At 40.4% G+C, this 15,884-nt stretch overlaps 1 protein-coding gene across 1 annotated transcript in view; it reads right to left on the reverse strand.

The window, feature by feature from the left end:
• Window positions 1-146: 146 nt before the first annotated feature.
• nxph1 (neurexophilin 1) overlaps window positions 147-15,884 on the reverse strand; it is a 58,910-nt gene continuing 43,172 nt past the window's right edge. Inside the window, exon 2 of the mRNA XM_038285924.1 lies at window positions 147-1,999. Within this exon, the coding sequence (XP_038141852.1) occupies window positions 1,244-1,999 (756 nt within the window). The 3' untranslated portion in view covers window positions 147-1,243. The remainder of the gene's footprint in view (window positions 2,000-15,884) is intronic.

The following is a 15,884-nucleotide window of genomic DNA, read 5'->3' on the forward strand; positions in this document are numbered from 1 at the left end:
ACATTTTTAGTTGGATTTTTTGGACTGCCTTTGTTTACCATTTTCATTAAAACTACAAGTATTCACCTCAGCCTCTCTGCCTCTGCATTTGGGTCCTCCAAACCACAGCCAAAACGTGACATCTTCCCATACCCAAAGAAAGAAAATAATTCTGAGAATAGCTTTAATATCTTTAGTCAGTTTTACAACTTGAGTACAGAATTGTAGTTTTCATGATATTCACATCTAGGGAATCAACATCTTTTTATTTGATAGAGGAACCAAGAACAAGCATTATAATGGTTGACCAAGATCAGGGAGGGGTAAACACACAGCTCAGGTGGAGACATGTACAGAAGCAGTTTCATTTGGATAAACTATGTACAGTACAAATCATTTATACAAATTAGGCTCTAAGACATAGAATTCAGTACACTACATTTGATATATTATTTCAGACTGAGGAAGCCCCGCCCACCCCCATCTTCCCTTCCCCAAATGTTCAATCAGACATTCAGTGTGTCAACCAGTCATCCACCAAACGCTGCATTCTGGCTTCACTGAAAAAGCTGAGAATTGACACTGGTTGTTTGAAATTCGGACTGGACCAGCAGGAAGCTATCCGCTCAGTCCCAGTTCACCCTGTAGGCAGGAGACACCACCGTATGTTTCTAAAAGCACCAAACTCACATTGAACTCGCCACCGTTTACTGGTTTGCAGTTTGTGTAAAAACAACCGTAGATTATTTTTGTGTTGTTTTTAAATATCATGATTTATTTTGCTTTCCAGTTATGCAACAAGCAAACAGGAGCCTATTAGCGCGCAGCATAGGTAGCGGTAATCCCAGATGCTGTCGCTAAAGAGTATGTGTATGAGAAGTGGAAAAAAGATAAAATATGAAACTGTGAATAAATCAGGGTTAAGAAATAAATATAGTTAACGAGTAGGGTTGAATTTAACAGTGACAAGTACACCAGCCTCTACCCTCGTACCATGGCATAGAGGATACATGACATAAATCAAAAGCAAATGCTAACAAAACAACCACAGTTTTCCAGGTGCATTTTAGGCATATTACAGATTTATTTTTCTAGGCTTCAAATATTAAAAATAAATTCACATCCCTCTAAAGGAGAAAATAAACAGGACTTGGGATGGTTAAACCATGTAGACAGGTTTAGGGACATTATGGTTAACATCTGCAACGGGAGGGATCCCCAGTTTTTTGTTCCAGCCATCCATTAGCTTGAGCAAATGGGAGCGTCACCCAGAGGGGAAGTAGGGAGTGTCACTGTGGTAGTTGTAGTCTGGGCACACTTTCTGCACTAGTTTGTAGTCAGTGCTGTAGAAGGAAATGAAGATGCAGATTACTTTGAAAGGTTTGGAGCAGAGCCAGGAAACATGGCTCTGGGTTTGCTCCTGGTAGCAGGTCTTAGATGGGTCGAAGTTGCAGAGAGTATTCTTCGCCCCCTTTTCCACCTTCTCATATTCTATTCGACAGTTGAAAGACTTTGAGTCCTTGGCGTCGATGACGGACTGCTGTGCTGCCACGTCAAACTCCACTATCTTAGTTGGTGGTACCAAGCTGACGGATACGTTGCCCTGGCCAGTTGAGTTATGGCGGAAGTACACACTGAAGGTACCGTTACCGTGATCTACGATTTTCCCAGTGATGAGCAGGTTGAGTTTGACTGTTTTTATATTGGAGTGGAAGTCTCCCCAGCCAAACATCTTCTTAAACTTGCCTGTCTTAACCATGGGCCGCCGCTTCGCTCGAGGCTTTGAGTCCTGTGGGTCTGTGGAGTTTCTCAGCCAGTCCCAAAGGTCTTGATCTGAGTAGGGCTCCGGTGTGTTATAGTGAAGGTCCAACGCGGTGCTGTTCTTGTTGCCGTGCAGAGTCTGTGACAAGAGCCTACTGATGGACATTTCCTTACCGCTTTCTGTCCATATATGCTTTGGCGTGGACTTTGGGTTCCCTGTCTTTACAATGTCTGACCTTGAGGCTTTGACGTTTGTAATCTGGGAAGGAGAGTAAAAAGAGGTCTGTTAGACAGTTTCAATTGTGTAGTCTGGTCACATGTCTGAACCGCATGAATTGACAAAAAGGTCAAGTTAGGTTCAGTGAATTTTATAATATTCAAGCTCCTTATAAATAAAGCAGCCGCTTTGGATGTTATCATCCCATTAAATGGTCATCATTAGTTATCAGTCCCATTGAATGTCTTCAGATTGTGCCTCCTACTTCCCTGTAGACTCAGGCTCAGTAGGTTGGTATCACAGATTAATCCTAAACCTAAGGTAATTCCTTTTTTACCCACAGACTTTATTAATGTATTTATGTTTAATCTGAAAATAATTTGAGTAGATTGATCTGCATGAAGCTCATATGGAACAACCCCTCCAAAAAAAATCTTATATCCTGTAAACTGAGTTGCTTTCAAACATTAAACATTAAAATCTGTGTAACTGAAACATGTGGAATAAGAAACCTACTAGGAGGTAGAGAGTTTTGAGAGGGTTATGAGACTGATAACCGCTAATAATGGCCATTTAATGGTTGATCACACCTGAAGTGGTTGGTCAGAGATCATATAATAACAGGCATTTTTCAAATGAATATTTTTATATTTATATCTTGAAACCCAAAATAACATTAGCTCCAGAAATTGAACACATCCACATGCAGTGTTGGGCACGTTACTTTGAAAAAGTAATTAGTTATAGTTACTAGTTACTTCTCCCAAAAAGTAACTGAGTTACTAACTGAGTTACTCCACAATAAAAGTAACTAGTTACTAGTAAAAGTAACTATTGCGTTACTTTTGCGTTTCTCGCCCCCGTAACCCTCACCACCCGGCCCCCACCTTCTTGCCGTGTGTTTCCAAAGCCAGCTGAATAGAGCGAACGACAAAGACAAGAACCTGCAGAGAGTTTTGCATTTATTGCAACTCAACGTAAATGACATCAGGGGGGAACGCCATGGGAAGTTTTTTAACAGGGCATTCAGATCTGGTGAGTATATGAAATTAATAACTGGGGATGTCTAATTCTGAAATCCTGTGTACTGCAATATCTATCTATCTATCTATCTATCTATCCATCCATCCATCCATCCATCCATCCATCCATCCATCCATCCATCCATCCATCCATCCATCCATCCATCCATCCATCCATCCATCCATCCATCCATCCATCCATCCATCCATCCATCCATCTATCTAAATCTATACTCTGTGTGTGACATAAAATATGGATCTCCATCCCTGCCGGCTGCCACAAAGGCCATCAAATAATGTTTAAAATAAAAAATACAGTAGGTTGAGAAGGCAGAGTATCCATCCATCCATCCATCCATCCATCCATCCATCCATCCATCCATCCATCCATCCATCCATCCATCCATCCATCCATCCATCCATCCATCCATCCATCCATCCATCCATCCATCCATCCATCCATCCATCCATCCAGATTTCTCCCTTTCTCCATATAAGCTATCATTTCTGGCTGTTGTCAGGTTCATTTGATCGTTCACGCTCTCCATAGTTCTCCTGTGGCGCGAGCACAGGGCGACTGTTGCGCGCCTTTAGCGAGCATGCGCGTTTCCTGTCGCGTGTGCGGTGACTCTTGCCGCCTGCGCTGTGCGGAGATGCAGGGGAAACCGTATGTGATGGGGAAACGCAGCTCGACGTAACACCGATATTTCTATCAGGAAAACGCTGTTTTGCTGCTGGAGTCATCCTCACTCTCCATCTCTCTGTGTGTGCTGTACGTTAACACCCGCCAGCAGAAACACCCACCTATTCAACTGACAGACGGAATCTCACTATACATCAGCCATTCTCATTCTCCCCTCTCTCATGACAAGGCGCGCACCTCTGGATGACCTAAAAAATAATCTTTAATATCTCTTAAACAAAAGTAGCACAAACAATATTTTTTTCTGCACAAATCTGCACTAACGTTGCACTAACCATTCAGTCTATTTGCAGAGTTTTTTTGACGTGGGTGGGGTGTCAGCTTCACGCAGCTGCGCACGCGTCTTATCATGAAAAAAGGTTCATTGTGCGACCTGAGTAACGCGCAGTAACGGGGTGTCTGCAATGGTAACTGCGTTATAGTTACAGTCAAAGTAATTAGTTAGATTACTCATTACTAAAACAAGGTAACAGCGTTAGTAACGCCGTTACTTTCAACGCCGTTAGTCCCATCACTGTCCACATGTCAACTAAGATGTGATTTTATAATGCAAGTGGTTAGAAAAACAAACAAACAAAAAAATAAATGATTCTGAAAAATTGGATGGTAGGAGCATATATACCTGAACCAATTGCTTATTCAAACAGATATAAGTGCTGCTTTTCAGTGAGTAAAATGATCATTTAAAGGATGCAACTGGATGCAATGATTGAGCTTTTGATGGTTCATTCAGAGGAACCAGTTTCAATGAGATAGATATTTTCACACTGATTGTCCTGCTTCGGAAACAGATTCATTTTTTGCAGGTTTCTGCATTTTGCACTCTAACCCCATAAACAAAGTTAAAACAAAGTTTGAGTATTTTACAAATCTAACTGCTCTTTACAGTAAATTGATTCACAGCAGATCTTTGGAGAGCAGCTAGTATCTGTTTTATATAAAAAAAAGCCATCACAATTTTAGAGACATTCTTCTTCATCATTTAGAGTTCTGTTGAAGGGTAATTTCTTCCAAAAAAGTAAAGCATGTTTTAAATCAATGTTCATTTGTCATTTGTGAAAATATGCTGGTATGGCCAAGCTCTATCTGATATCAGAGATCTGATTGTTCCTTATGTTCCTAAAAGAGCACTTCGCTCTCAATCTGCAGGTTTACTAGTGGTTCCTAGAATTTCTAAAAGTAGAATGGGAGGCAGATCTTTTAGTTCTCAGGCTCCTCTCCTGTGGAACCAACTACCAGTTTGAGTCCGTGAGGCAGACACCCTGTCTACTTTTAAGGCTAGGCTTAAAACTTTCCTTTTTGATAAAGCTTCTAGTTAGAGTGGCTCAGGTTATCCTGAGCTATCTCTATAGTTCTGCTGCTATAGGCTTATGCTGCGTTCACACCGGGCGCTGCAAAAGCAGCAAAATCGCGTCTGCTGCTTCCTTTTTGCTGCTTGTACCAGTTAGTTCTGACGCGCGACTGAAGCAGCTTTGCTGCTCTGGCTGCGCGGTGCAAAAGTGTGTCTGACGCGCGTTGGGCGGAGCTTCACTATCCTTTCTCTGCCTTGCAGCTATATTTGCTGTGATCAGTGGGAATAAAGTAGTTTTAATATGTGTTTAAGTGAGAAAATACACCTGAAAACTTAATCAGTGCAGTCAGTTCATCCAGATTACAATCCTGTCTCCCAATGTTATTTCTGTCGGAGCCGCTCAGACCCCCACATACCAGCAGTGCGCCGACAGAAGGAATCCCTTCATCAGCAGCCTCTGGCCGGGTCGCCTCCTCGCGGTTTACCGCGGCAGCTGGTAGGTGTTTTTCATCTAAATAATCCGATCTGCAGGCACCAGAATAATAAAAGCGAACATATTCTGCCGGCAGATGTATGCATTTTAAGTTAATTATGCGTTAATAAACTGTTTAAGAGGAGTAATCAGAGCGGTCTGTGTCATCAGCGCTGTGTCTCTCTCCCAGCCAGCTCCCAGATCAGCTTCTCTGATTGGTTGACGCGGCGCGTCGAGCAGCAAAAATTCAATTTTTCCATCTCGAGCAGCAACGCGTTTGCGGCGCGGCACGCGCGTCAGATGCTTAAACGCGCCTGACGCGCTGCTTCAGCTGCTCAGACGTGCTGCGCCTGCTGCTCAAAACGCGCCGCGGGACCTTTTGCTGCGCCTTGACGCGCGTCAACCATTGACTTTGCATGTAAACTCGCTGCTTCTGTCGCGCCAGCTGCCCCCGGTGTGAACGCAGCATTAGACTGCTGGAGGACATAGGGACCCCTTTTTCATCATTCTGCTTCATTCTATCTCTATTCTCCCACTCTGCAGAATCTGTTAGTTTAATATTAGACATAATAATAACTAGGGTTGTCAAAAGTATCGATACTCAAAAAAGTATCAATACTGAAACGTTGTATCCGGATACAATACTCATTTTCAAAAGTATCGATACAGCCATCTAAAGTGCAGAATAGTGGAAAATCCCCTGTCTGAACACTGTGTGATTGAATAATTCTATGCATTTTTCATTTTCAGACTTTTATTGTAAGAGGTGCAGCTGCTGAGAATATTTTTTGTTTAACTGGTTTGGCTAGTGTCATTGTTATGTCTGCAAAACATAGCCAAGGAAGGAACACTTCATTTTAATTTAGTAAGTTTTTTTATCAAGCTTGCTTAATATTGTGCACAGCAAACAACCTCAAAATATTATTCTTATTGTTTTTTATTTATTTATTGTATTTTTTTAGTAATGAAAATATTTCTGTTGAATTTTAGAGTCTTTGTTTTTATTCTTGTGGTATCGAAAAGGGTATCGAATATCGAATATTTTACTTTGTATCGGTATCGAGTTCAAAAGTTTAGTATCGTGACAACCCTAATAATAACTGAACTTCATTAATCTCACACATTGGAGAAATTTACCTCTGCATTTAACCCATTCCCTTGGGGGGGAGTGGGCTGCCACTGTGCGTATCCCGGGGCACAGTGTGGGATTAAGGTTCTTGCTTAGGGACCCAGAGTGGAGGCTGTGGAGATCAAACTGGTTACTTGCAGGCCGTACTTACTTGCCCACTGCTCTAACCACTATCCCAACACTCCTCTCAGTCTATAACGTTCTGCTCTCTCTGCTTTTTCTCATAGTAGCTTCATCTGGTCTGTTCCTGTTTGGCTGTGACTCCATCCTGGAGAGAAATATCAGCTGTGCTGCTGCCATCAACACCTTTGTTTCTAGATGTTGGAGCTTGGCCTGTATTCCAGTGTAGTCCTGTTTCTCTGACTGTGACTAACTGGATGTGCTCTCTTCATCCTCTGACATGGGAGCTGGCTCGGAGCTCGTCTGCCTGGCTGTGTGTTTCCTGGACGGGGCCGCCTGTGGAGCTGGTTGACAGTTGCCTTTTGTATCTATGCTTCTTTTTCTATGTCTGCTTCTGTCTCCTTGAACCCCAGTGGGCCTCAGCAGATGGCCGCTCACACTGAGCCTGGTTCTGCTGGAGGTTTCTTCCTGTTCAAAGGGAGTTTTTCCTCTCCACTGTCGCTACAAGCATGCTTAGTGTGAGGGATTGCTGAAGAGTCAATGAGTCGATGCAATCAGCTGGTTTTCCTCAGATAGAAAGCGAACCAATTTGACTGTGTGATCTGGTTTAATTGTCTCTATAAAGTGCTTGAGAAGAAATGTGTTGTGAATTGGCGCTATAGAAATATAAACTGATCTACATCTCATGAGTCAGACCAGGGCTTGTAAACTGTGACTGTCTGCCAGTCGACTCCTTTTTCACGTTTGTAATCAGTGTTGTTGTCCGTCAACGATAACGAAATTATTTAGTTGACAAATTTTTTCATGCCAATAACGAGAACTGATGAGGTAAACGTGGATCTTTGATGACGAAAACTTTAGAGATGAGTGTGAGTTTAAGTAAATGAGACGAGACTAAATAAAAATAAGCGGGTCGTCAGTCAGACATTTAAACTGCATCATTGTGCTGTAATCTGCTAAGCTGTATCAGCCATGATGTTTCATCCTGTTTGATCAAGCAGTTCATCTGGCGTGCAGCGGTTTCCATTCTGCATTACCACAGATGGATCATGGCTGCAGCTGCGGAGTGAAAATAATCCAGAATGGTCTGGGTGTCTGACAGAACACCGGTACTGCACGCTGAACTCTAACAACCTGTTCTTCCAGCTGTGCTTGTGAAGAAATTAGTCTTTGCGCAGCTTAGCTCAGCTCCATTCCGATGGTTCGATCTCAGCGGTATGTCTCTTCCTGCTCTTGCTACTTAATAAACTATATGTGGCTAATCATCCTCTGCCAAACGTAAAAAAGTCCCTTTGTCTACCTATCAAGATTTGATTTCTTCCAGCTCAAAAGAGGTGATGCTAAACATTCTTTAATTTCTACCAAAAAAGGAATCCCTAGATTATATCCAAAGAAAATATTTCAATGCATTCTGTGTATTCTTGGTATGATCCAGATGAAAAGGTACAGAGATCTTTGAATATTTCTTTCTCACTGTTCTTGTTTCTATGTATTTAAATATGATGTAAATGTTTCCTTGTTTTGTTATTAAAACATTTTCTCTGTTTCCTTTAAATATGTCAACATTTTTGTTAGCATATTCATTCAATTTAGGTCTGGGTTGCCATGGCATTACAAGGCAATTATGTAAAATCTCTGTATTTTTTTTTGTCAGAAAAACATTTCAGACGACTGTTTCCCATTCATACCATGGGGGAGTTGCGGCCTAGTGGTTAAGGCATCAGGCTTTGAATCCTGAGGTTTTGAGTTTGATCCCCCACTCCCACAGACTGCCACTCTGGGTCCCTGAGCCAGACCCTTAACTTCACACTGCTCCCCGGGTGCCGCACAATAATGTTGAACTCTATTCTATACCAGAAACAGGAAGTGAGAACCTTGAACACAGTGAGGACATGTTCATCTATATTTCCTTCTTATCTAAACTAGGGAGGAAACTTCTTCTCAAACCTCCTTCCTTTCCCCACATCTCAACACAGAAAATGGAACAAGGCTTCTAAATAATCACCCCTAATCAGGCAGAGAAAAGGCACACCTTAAACATTTTATCTGACAAACAGGCCAAGGAGAAATATGATTCCACAGTATTCAAAAGTACATACATTTAAAAGTACTTGTATTCAAACATTTTTATCAAATTACATTTTCTAATATCAGTACATTTTTGTCTAATATTCAGAGTAATTTTAAAGAACCTGCAACTTTCAGAAACCATCTGATTTATTGATGCGTAGAACCACCTGCTATAGATTCTACACCAGCTGGAAAGAACTTCAGCATAAAAATGCCACAAAAGAAAAGGACAGATACTTTCATTATTAATTCTTAATGTGTCTTAAATCTCCTCACTTTATCTCTGTGAAATAAAGGTTTGAGGTTTAATCTATTACCAGAAAGAAACTAACTGCATTGAGAACTCATCCTACAGAAGAACTACTACAGAAGAACTACTAATACTACTAATTTATAAACTACTAATATATCTGCACTGAGTTTCTCACATATGTTGGACTTCATTGAATCTCTAAAACAGTGGCGTCCAGATTCAGTCCTAAGAGCTGCTATCTGCCATGATGGAATTACATTAAAAGAAAGAAAAAACAGCAACAGCAGATTATAAAGCTAAGCTGAGCTAAAAAGAACAAGGAACTAGGGATGCACGATATTGGGATTTTGGCCGATATCCGATATGCCGATATTTTAAAACTCATGTAGCCGATAACCGATATCGATACTGATGTTAAAGCTGGACAAAAATAAGTAGTCATTGAAAATAGCAGTTTTGTTATCCATTTCTGACACTTTGAAAAATAATATATTCAAATATATTTTCATATGCTGATATCAAATTGATTTTTAAAAACGCGGTATCGATCTATTTTACTTTCAAAATCTCATGAAATCTCGTGATATTTTGCAAATTCTTGTGAGATTTTGTTAGTAAAATAGATCGATACCGCGTCAATATATCAACATATAGAAATATGGCAACATTTCGTGAATTTTCGGGGGATTTCGTAGCATAACGACGACATATTGCAATATTTCATTAGTAAAAGAGATTGATATGGTGTTTTTAAATGGCAATATATCAGCATATGAAGATATTGGGATATTTTAATGGATCAATATTTTTTCCCTCGTCTTTAGAAGTTTTTAAGTCTGTAAAAAAGAAGTTTTTGAGGAAGAAGAAGAAGTAGTATTTTTTTTTTTTTTAGACTTTAGAAACTCAGAAGCTGATCAAATATCGGGTTAAATATCGGTGGGGTGGCCGATGTCCGATATTCAGTTTTAAGGCCGATACCGATAGGGGGCCGATTATATTGTGCATCCCTACAAGGAACTAGCAGTTTCCTGGAAATAGAGTATAGTGAAGTGAAGTATGGCCCCAAAAAATACCCAAGTAAATTAAGGATACTCAAAAAAGTACTTAAGTAACTCAACTAAATATACTTTGTTACTTTCCACCACTGATAACTTCTAACCAGGCATTACCACAGATCAAACATTTGATGTTACATATATATATTTATATATATATATATATAGATATATATGTTGACAACAGGGAATGAATGCAAATCTTTTGTTGACATTTATCTAACCCATATTTGAGCTGTGAATGCCCACATGATGTTTAATGCATCCCAGTCACAGACTGGAAACACTGGAAGGAGAGGAGTGTTGAAGCACTACTACTAAGTGGTCAAGAAAAGAGAAACAATAAACCATCCCTTATGATTTAAATGGAATTTACTTTTCATGCGTTTCACAGATCCCTCCAAACTGCATCTTAAAAACAAAACTAAGCAAGGAGAAAACAGGAGAAATTAGACTTTTGTAAACCACTTGTGTTAAGACTTATTAAAAGCTGTGCTCTGATGTGTTTCTGCTCTGCTACACTGAACAGCATGTTCAACGTTCTCAAAGCATCCAGAGGTTGTTCCTAATCCCAGTGTACACATCTCATAAAGTGCTCCTCAGAGAGAATAAGCCATTAAGTTCAGGCGCTAACAGCTATTAACACCCACACTGTGCAGTAGAAGTTAACTATTGGTGCTTAGCGACATGCTGCTGCTAGAGGCTGCCAAACTGTCATGTGCTTTAAACAGCCTGTTAGGCGCACCATTGGAAAAAGCTTTTCTTACTCAGTCTGGAGACAGATAAGATTTCTCTGTTGTATTTCTTCATTCCATTTTATATTATTACTCTGCTTTAAAACTAAGTAAATAATCTCTTTGTTAAATGAAAATGTATTAGAAGGTAAGTACTTTTAAAAAATCATAGTTATGTAGTTAAATATATTTGACTAGTTAACTAACTACAACTTATATCTTGGGTTGGAAATGAAGCTTAAGCGTAAATTAAATCAGGAAGACTCCTATCAGTTTTACCTGAACCACCTGTGAAGTCCTTCATTCAGCTCTAGCCAATCAACTCGGGCCGCACCTTCCTCGAAGCCAACCATCTTGCAAGATCCCCTTTTGTAAGCTTCTGGCCGAGCTTCTCTCTCTCTTGCACGCAAGCGAACTTTCACCCACTTCTACCCCTCCTTCCTCCATCATTCTCACACTATTCTCAGTCCCGCCCTCTGGCTTAGGCGTCCCCAAAGTCTGTCCTCTAAGGCCACTATCCTGCAGGTTTTAGAGGTTTCCCTGATTCTGTACAGCTGATTTTCATTGATAGCTGATTAACAGGCTTTTGCTGAACTGCAATCATCAAAATCACCTGTGCTAAAGCAGAGAAACCTCTAAAACCTGCAGGACAGCTGCCCTAAAGGACCAACTTTGGGGATGCCTACTCTGGCTCATTGTTAGCTTCAAAAAATTGTGAGTTCATATAGGACAAAAAATGAATCTGACACGCCAAGGGATTTTCAAACACAGCTTCCTGCAGGAGGAGAAAGGCTGCCTGCTCACATTTCACCACCTTTCTGCCCCCCACCAAAACAGTCTTTTATTAACAGAACATGACACATTGGGGTGGGTCCTATGACCCTAGAATGACCAACTGGCTGAGAGGCAGGTCATAAAAGTTTATGACCCTGTAAATGCCTTTTGGCTGTAGGCAAGTCTAGAATGTAACCTGACAACAGCCAGATGCATGTCTCGCTCCGCCTAGCTCCACTCACATACATCTGGGAACCCGCCATAGGAATTGCCTTTACTGAAGGCTGGGCCTTATCAAAACTCCTTGCATATGATTGGATAAGCAAACAGAACAGCCGACATCTTGGATATAGCAACAGTGGAATCAGCGCAATGTCGGTAAATGATTAATGTCGTTTGTGCCATGAAAATGTGCGGATAAAAGGCAACATTGTGCACAGCAGACTTATTTAAAAAAAAGAAGCCAACCAAAAAAGTATAGACGGACGACTTACAGAACTCGCTTCTCCCCTACGTCACATGCAGGACACACCCGCCCTGCGTCCTGATTGGCCAGACCATAAATTCGGTTGGGGAAATCACTTTCAATGAGCGGTTTCCCTGATGTATGTGAGTGGAGCTAGGCGGAGCGAGACATGCATCTGGCTGTTGTCAGGTTATCTAGAATGACCCTCCTGATTGAATCACAGGACAGAATGTAGCATCTTATTTCTTCAATGTTTCATATGCACACACATTAACTTTATAATCATCATTGAATAAATCTAACACTCATTCCACCACCAGTGTCCGATGCCCCGGGCGAAGACTACTCTAATCCTTTTCTAGGTTACTTATCCAAGCGTCCAAGTTTTCTGCCTCAGCCCGAGCGCCAAAGTTCTTATTTCGTTTGTGTCTTATCTGCTTCTGTCTCCTTGAACCCCAGTCGCCCTAAGAAGATGGCCGCTCACTCAGCCTGGTTTCTTCCTGTTCAAAGGGAGTGTGCCTCTCCACTGTGGTAACATGCATGCTTAGTGTGAGGGATTGCAGAGAGTCAATAAGTCGATGCAATCAGCTGGTTTACCTTAGATAGAAACATTTTGAAGAATTTGAATCATCTAGTTTACGTATGTCAAACTAAAGGCCGGATTGTTTATCCATGCCCCCTAGATGATATTTAATTACCATTCGAACCGGCCCAAAGGCCACGGTCGCTTGTGCACGCTGCTGAGACTTTGTGGGCTACCGTTGCATTCTGGGGAATGCAGGGTTGGTGCAGTTGAGTTGCACGCACCAACACTACATTCCCAGGGGAAAACATGAGTATCTTTTCTTTAATTTTAATCTTTTGTTGTGGTTTGCAGGTTCGGATTTTTTTGGTTTTTGCTTTTTCCATTTTAACAATCCAAGCTGGTTTAAAGTCGGTTGTCTAAGGAGACGGAGTGCACTAACTGCGCTCAGCAACTCCTGCGCGGGTCCGTGTATGATCAGGCAATTAGTTTTTTTCTTGAAAACTAAAGCCAAAAACAGATACTACTTCCGTTTTTCCATTTACAAATCAAAAACAGAAAAACAGAAAACAAAGCCGTTTTATCTTTCCTTTTACCCAGATCTAATGATCATAGGTGAGGGTGGGAAGGTAGATTGATTGGTAAATCGAGAGCTTTGCCCCCCAGACTCAGCTCCCTCTTCATCACGACGGTCCGATACAGCGACCGCATCACTGCTGACGCCGCACCGATCCGTCTATCAATCTCACACCAGACCCCAGATACTTGAACTACTCCACTAAACCTAAATAATACAGATTGCTTAAAGGAATAGTACACCCAAAACATGATTAGCCTTCATTTTCTACTCACCCCCATGCTGAACAACACTCTGGAGTACTTTTTTGATATCTCAAATGCATCTGGAGATCTGGGAGGCTTCTTGCTGTCTGCTGACATTCAAATAATGGAGGTCTATGGCGCCCGAGGCAGAAAGGTCCATAAAAGTCCACAAAAAACGTGTCAATATTCCTCCATACTGCTCGTCCAATGTATTCCAAGTGTCCTGAGTGGGAAGCGTCCAGAATTTACTCGAAACAAAGTCATTTAGAATGTTTTTAGAGCATAAACAGTAGTGTATAGGATTTCCTGAAAGCGCGCGCCAATTTTGTAGATTTGATGGGGCAACTGAAGAATAATGCAAAAATACAAAGAACCCAGAAAAACCAAAAACATCAGGGAAAACTCACGTAAGGAAGCCAGAGACCAGGAAACAAAAAATAAACACAACAAACCAGCACTGAGTGACTGCAGAGGTGAGGTATATACTGGTAGACTGAACCAAGACAAGCAAATCGGCAGATATGGAGCAATTGTTAGTGGGTTAAAAAGAAAGGAACAAGGGAGAAGGAAATGAAAACAAGAGGGCAACAGAGAGCAGCACAAGACCTAAAGAACTCAGCACTGGTAGAACGGCAAAGACACAGAAGAAAAGAAACCAAAAAAAAAAACCAGCAGAGGGCAGAACCCTGACAGAGGATTTGCCATCGGACTTCTGGCCAGAGAAAAAACCCGTAATATGTAGCCAACATTTGGAAGAAGAATGTTTTCAAGATGACTTGGATAATAGCGCGTTGTGACAAACACCAGATACAGCACTGGGACTTGATCAACAGCCGATACCGCACCGTGACGTCACTAACCAGTAGGTGGCAGTAGTGTTCTTTGACAAACATGGATGCCTCCAGTAAAGCACATTCACATGAAAATTACTCTGAATTAAAAACTCTGATCGTTTATTGAACAGGATGGAATCATTTCAGATTTAGAGAACTTTCAGAAGTTTGAATTCTTAATATGAACAGACTTTTCCTTTAAAGCCAAATGATGGATGGTCGATTAAGTCACCTTTATTGTGTCTTTAGGATATTAAAGCTTGGATGACACTAAATTTCCTCTCTATTAATGGAGAAAAGAGTGAGATATTTGTTATTGGAAAACTGAACATTAATGGTGCACTACCATTAATGTTGGCCCCTAGTAGGGTTGTCAAAAGTATCGATACTCAAAAAAGTATTGATACTGAAACGCTGTATCTGGATACAATACTCGTTTTTAAAAGTATCGATACAGTGCTACCACCAGTGGCACCTAAGCAGTCATTCATCTGAAGTGCAGAATTCTGTGCATTTTTCAGTTTCAGACTTTTTTTTTGTAAGAGGTGCAGCTGCTGAGAATTATTTTTGTTTCTTAACCGGTTTGGCTAGTGTCATTGTTATGTGTGCAAAGCATAGCCAAGGAAGGGACACTTAATTTTAGTTTTATAAGTTTTTTTATCAAGCTTGCTTAATATTGTGCAGGGCATACAACCTCAAAATATTGTTCTTATTGTTTATTGTGTTTATTTATTGTGTTTTATTTATTAATAAAAATACTTCTGTAGAGTCTTTGTTTTTATCCTTGTAGTATCGAAAATGTTATCGAGTATCAAATATTTTCCTTAGTATCGGTATCGAGTTGAAAGGTTTAGTATCGTGACAACCCTAGCCCCTAGCACTGCATATTAAGTTCACTATCACAAATATTGGTTTTAACATGAACAGTAATTTTAAACATAAGTCACCGTTAACCCTTTAAAGTGTGGGCAATGAAATGACTGTCAGACTATTCCTTTTTTTTTTTTCAAATTGGAGTATTCGATTAACTTTCTGTCAAATAAAATGTCAGAAAGTTCGATTGATACATTCAGCTTCTCTACATAATCTTTAATACAGCTTCTGTTTATTACGTGTCTGATTTTGCAGATCAGCGTTTTCAAAAACAAAAATATCACATAAAAGAACACGTTTAAAATAGGATACAATTGGATTTAAGGCCTTAAGTTTAGTTTTTTCCAGTTAAGAAAAATAGCATTGATAAAATCTATTATTTCCAGGCATCAGTTGGAAACAGTAATCCATATCTTAATTTCTTCATGGCTGGATTACTGTAACTCCTTTCATCTTGGAGTCAGCCAGCTTTTACTTGCAAATATGCAGCTGCTGCAAAAATATTGCTGCTCGTCTTTTATTAGGTACACGGAAAGGAGAGCAATTCACCCTGTTGTGTTTCTGCCTTTTATGGACTTTTTGGTTATGTTCAAATTTGGAATGACTCTTCAGCAGCATAAATCAAAACCTACTACAAATTAGTAAAAAAAAAACTCTAATCACATGATTAGCTGCTAAGACAAATATTTTACTGCAGTTGCAGACTATAATAGAATCAAAACATTTTTGTATATTTCAGAATTCCTTTTCGATGGACCAGTTTCACTTATACACAATAATCAATTGT

This window comes from Cyprinodon tularosa, unplaced genomic scaffold (assembly GCF_016077235.1).
Source record: "Cyprinodon tularosa strain WSP-4 unplaced genomic scaffold, ASM1607723v1 ctg217, whole genome shotgun sequence".
NCBI lineage: Eukaryota > Metazoa > Chordata > Actinopteri > Cyprinodontiformes > Cyprinodontidae > Cyprinodon > Cyprinodon tularosa.